We start from the raw sequence: 4,889 nt of genomic DNA on the forward strand, positions 1-4,889 counted from the left end.
TTGTATGTGATTGGTAATTGGGCAATGTGGTGCGAGACCCGATTCCGAACGAGAACCGTCGGATCTTTTTTTTTCATTTTTTTTCATTTTAAATTTGGAACTATTAGATATTGCCAAAACCTTATTGGAGGTCCCACTGAGGATTTGATTAAATTAAGTTAGATTAAATTAATTGATTGCGCACTTTGATTTGAGTGGGGTCGCGTGCTTAGCTGGGGGCATCGTTAGGAACGCGGCGCTCTAATCTCCTTTCTTTTTTGGGCGGGACCCGCTTTTGGCAATTAGAAAAACGACGACTGATTATGCCCTTCATTGACCGTATAATTTTTGTTTTTTAAATGGGTTTTGAGGAGCCGCTTCATCCGCCGTTGATTTTAATAATTGGTGCAAAAAAAAAAAAACGAGTGGCTAAAATCCTCGAATAAATAATAAATTAGACAGTTAACATAAAAAGAAGTTTTTTACACTGGCATTGAATAATCTAATTATTTTTTTCTTCGTGTTAAAAATAGAGATTTGGATCGCCTAACATTGGGATCTCCATGACATGATTATCATTACTCAAATCAGGTCATCTAAATGAAAATAAACGGCCAAGAATAGGCCATGTCGTATGTTGAGGGGGAGGGAAGAAATTTGAAGGGAAATTTTTTTTTGGGTTTGAAAAATTTTTGAATCCAAATTCTCTCTCAAATCAGGCGGTCCATTTTCATTTGGACGGCCTGATTTGAGTAATGATAATCATGTCATGAAAATTCTAATATTAGGCGATCCGGATCCTAAAAACGGAGGTTCTTATCGCTTCGTAGCCGTACTACTTCATTTTCTTTCTTATTTAGGCTCAGAGAGGTGAAGAAAGGGATAAATCACGGGGTCAAGTGTCGACTAGAGGACATTGGCTAGAGGGGAAAAAAAAGCTCCTTGTCTTTTAGAGAGGGATGGCTTTGCCCGATCATTTTCATGCCAAGGGGATGTGGCCATTGGTGGATCATTGGATTTGACTTGACGTTGCTTTCGGTCCGATTAGTCTCCCTTTATTTATTAACCTTTTAATTTTAATCCAGTCAGTCGACGAATGTCGGTATAAATGTCGCGTTTGGCTTTCTGTTGATTTTCTAAGAATGCCGACCTAATTTTGTTTGGCAGGGCTTTTGCGAAAGTATATCAATTTTTTTTTTTTTCGAATCGATCGCATTAGGCGGTATGTCCGTAATTGAGTTAATGCGAGGGAAAAGGCAAATCGAGATACGACCGAATATATATAGTTTTCTAGTGCCGCCGACATTAGATTGTACATTGGACTATGTAAGTTTTTTTGCTGCCAAATTTAAGGAGAAATTTAAACGTCATCCCTCGAATTTTGACCTCTCTCAATCTTGATTTATTTAAAGACCAGACCCTGAATTTTTATTTATTTTTATATCTCGAATCATCTCGTGAATTGTTTTCTCCTAGATCCCGATTTTTAGACGTCACACTTTCGGGACGAATTTTCCATACTAGATGCACGGTTTTTTGAAACTCATCCCAGTCAAATGACGTTGTCTCAAACTAGAAGAGACATATGTACTTTCACAGATAATAAATTGGCATTTGATTCAGCAATATTTTCCATACTAGATAATGCGCATTAATGGAGTGTGAAATCTCGATGTGTGCTTGTCGCCGATCTCAGTTATCGGTCGTCTAAGTTTTACGGTGATGGACTTGTTATGGAGGAATGAGAGTGTAATTTTAGCCGCAGATTGTGTTTTGTTATTCTGTTTTTGGCTTTTACTTTGTTTAGAAGTTATTTGAAATTTGCTAAACTCGAGAGATGTAACTCTCGAACTATTATTATTGCATATGAATGGCATTTTTTCGAAAATTTTGGGAGCAATAAGCGACTGCGAAAATCAGCCCGAGGGTGGGGGGTAAATGCAATTGCGCGAAAGTTGAGGGGGCAATCCATCTGTTAATAACAATAATCAAACAACCAAAAAAAAAAAAGTAATAATAATAAAGGAATAAATACACCTGTCAACATGTAAATAAAACGGAAAACTTCATTTTCTTTTTCTTTTTTGTTTAAATCTTTTTCCATATTTGGGCAAATCTGAAGCTCCAGGGCCACATCTGAAGCTCCTCTGATTTGCAGAGAAAATCTAGAGGACGACTAGAGAGAGAGAGAGAGAGAGAGAGCGCGCGCGCGAAGAACAGAAGCTGCGCAGCGAGGGAAAGCCAGTGTTGGAGGAGGGTGGAAGGCGATCCAATCAAGTGCTTCCTCTCCCATCCAACCAGTAAGTCGCCAAATCTCTCTCTCTCTCTCTCTCGCTTTTGTTGATCCCTCATCTTCGTCTTCTCCCCTCTCGTGCTTCCGGGAGTCGCCGTGTCTTGGTTGTGGAGATTCAGTGATAGCTCGAGTCGTCTCTGGATTCGCAATCACGAGGGGATTCGGTCGAATCGGCTGAATCTCCCGGTTATATGCTCGATTTCTTGGGCTTGGATTACCGTTTTGGAGAGCGGTGACTGCGGTGGGGGCTTTGCCTAGCCCTCGTCTGTGTTTGGAGCATGTTGTTCTTTTGGCTCGATGGTTTGATCAACTGAACTAGATGTTCCGGTTTCGAATTTTTTTTTTTTTTTTTTCCGTGGTGTTTTGGTATCGGTGATTGTGATTTTTATGCACCGCAACTTGACATCGAATTACAAAAAAAAGCTTCCCTATTTCTTTGGGTTTGTTTATTTCGAATCGGTTATTTGTTTTGGCTCGGAGTGATGAAACGATCGATTTTAAAAGTGGGGGTTTTGGAGTTAATTGAGGTAGATGGGTGAGCTATTGATTATTAAATGCTCTTTGCTTCGAGCGCATTTGCAGTTTCTCCTACCTTGGATTGATTGGGTTTGTGAGTGACTTCGGTTATCCTGTTTAATTGATAGATAAAAAGGAGACATGTTGGAGGGTCGTTCCTGTCTGGTTTCGAGGATGTTCTCGAGCTCTTGCCAGCCAGAAACCAATTGGTCTGCCAAGACTTGTAGGCTCGAGATAGAAATTCGCAGCAGCAAGCGTCTGCCCGATGCTGACATGGAGGATTATCAGCGAACAAAGTCATTCAAGCGCTTTGATTTGCAAGACAAAACTTCCTGGGATTGGCATGGAAAGTCCAATGATGGGAGTGTTTTCGACCTTGGTAATGTTGAAGAGGGTCTCCTCTATGATGACACGAAAGAAGATCGCAAACAAGAAGAAGGCAGTGTGTGTCGGGCTTTTCTGTGCGAAGAATCGGATAATCAACGTCATGCTGGGGATTCTTCTCATTCGAATTCCCTTATCAATTCCATTGGCAGGGATATGTCAATTAACTGTCTTGTTCGTTGCACAAGATCTGATTATGGTTCCATTGCCTCGTTGAATCGGAGTTTTCGGTCATTGATCAACACTGGTGAGCTCTATAAGATGAGGAGACAGAATGGTATTGTCGAGCACTGGATTTATTTTTCTTGCAATTTGCTCGAATGGGAGGCTTTTGACCCAATTCTTGGTCGATGGATGCGCCTTCCAAGAATGATCTCGAACGAATTGTTCATCTTTTCTGATAAAGAGTCCTTGGCAGTGGGCACTGAGCTTCTTGTATTTACTACGTACATGATATACAGATATAGCATTCTAACAAATTCTTGGTCCTCGGAAGGCGGGATGAATGCTCCGAGATGCCTGTTTGGATCTGCTAGTCTTGGAGAGATAGCTATTGTAGCTGGTGGGCAGGATCCTCATAATAACATACTGAGCTCCGCGGAGATGTACAACTCCGAAACTCACGAATGGCATCCTCTCCCAAGCATGCACAAACGGAGGAAGATGTGCTCTGGAGTGTTTATGGATGGCAAGTTCTACGTAATTGGTGGGATTGGTGGTAGTGAAGGGAGGGTTCTCACATGTGGGGAGGAATATGATTTAAAGACGGGACGTTGGACTGAAATCCCCGATATGTCCCCTGGAAGAGAGACTGACATACCTGCTTCAGCCGAGGCACCTCCTTTGGTTGCGGTTGTGAACAATGAACTTTACTCCGCTGATTATGCGAACATGGAAGTGAGAAAATACGATAAGGTGCAAAGGATATGGTTTCCCGTGGGCAGACTACCCGAAAGCGCAGCCTCAACTTATGGATGGGGCCTTGCCTTCCGAGCTTGTGGAGACAGCCTCATCGTCATTGGCGGACCTCAAAATTTCATCGAGCTCAACTCTTGGGTTCCAAGCGAAGGCCCTCCGAGGTGGAACTTGCTCGCCAGGAAGCGATCGAGTAACTTTGTCTATAATTGTGCTGTCATGGGATGCTGAGTTACTGGATTTTCCTATGCCATGCCTGTGGCGCTTCCTTACGCCATGAGTTGAGCAAGATGGGTGTAAGGTCGGTTGCAAGGCTCGCAGCGCCACTGCACTATCCTCTTCTTTCATTCTGGATTGGGAGAGAAGAGGCAAGGGGAGTTTCGGGTTTTCTTGATTCCAGAGATGTTCTCCTAACAAGAGGTCTTGATTTTCTTTCACAGGTTTTTTTCATCACAATGCTTTTGCAAATTTGGAGTTGGTGCCTAGTACCAACTCCCTTTGCAGTGACATGCGGCATTTCAGGAAATGGTCGCACATCGATGGGGTCGAATAATACAAACTGCCAATTGCTCCATTCTGGGCGATGCCTCTGCATTATCTTCTCTTTTTATCTGATGCAAAGCCAGTCATCTGGATCTTTTTCTCTATCTTCACTCTTATTTTCTTGGGATACTTGCACTAGAAGCCCTAAAATTTGTCATGAAAGTGCAATTGTGTCCTAAACCTTACAAAAAAATGCAATCAAGTCTTAAAGTTTGTCAAATTAGTGCAATTAAGTTCTTTCATTAACTCCGTTCATTTA

The 4,889-nt window shown here is 42.0% G+C and overlaps 1 protein-coding gene across 4 annotated transcripts; it reads left to right on the plus strand.

Annotated features, from left to right (window-relative positions):
• Positions 1-2,084: 2,084 nt before the first annotated feature.
• On the plus strand, positions 2,085-4,676 carry LOC115751302 (F-box/kelch-repeat protein SKIP11-like). 4 transcript variants are annotated; one of them, XM_048278773.1, is made up of 3 exons: positions 2,085-2,279; positions 2,917-4,355; positions 4,424-4,676. In XM_048278773.1, exon 2 carries the CDS (start codon positions 2,930-2,932, stop codon positions 4,316-4,318), a length of 1,389 nt encoding a protein of 462 aa, XP_048134730.1. In that variant the 5' UTR covers positions 2,085-2,279; positions 2,917-2,929; the 3' UTR covers positions 4,319-4,355; positions 4,424-4,676. The 4 variants fall into 4 exon arrangements, with proteins under 4 accessions (XP_048134730.1, XP_030545027.1, XP_048134731.1 ...); XM_030689167.2 differs by having other exon boundaries at positions 2,085-2,283; positions 2,917-4,676; XM_048278774.1 differs by having other exon boundaries at positions 2,855-4,676.
• Positions 4,677-4,889: the final 213 nt, after the last annotated feature.

The sequence above is a fragment of the Rhodamnia argentea genome, chromosome 5 (assembly GCF_020921035.1).
Source record: "Rhodamnia argentea isolate NSW1041297 chromosome 5, ASM2092103v1, whole genome shotgun sequence".
NCBI classification, from domain to species: Eukaryota; Viridiplantae; Streptophyta; class Magnoliopsida; order Myrtales; family Myrtaceae; genus Rhodamnia; species Rhodamnia argentea.

Coding starts and splice junctions, on each gene's coding strand:
- LOC115751302 (XM_030689167.2), top strand. CDS start 2,930: ATGTTGGAGGGTCGTTCCTGTCTGGTTTCGAGGATGTTCTCGAGCTCT.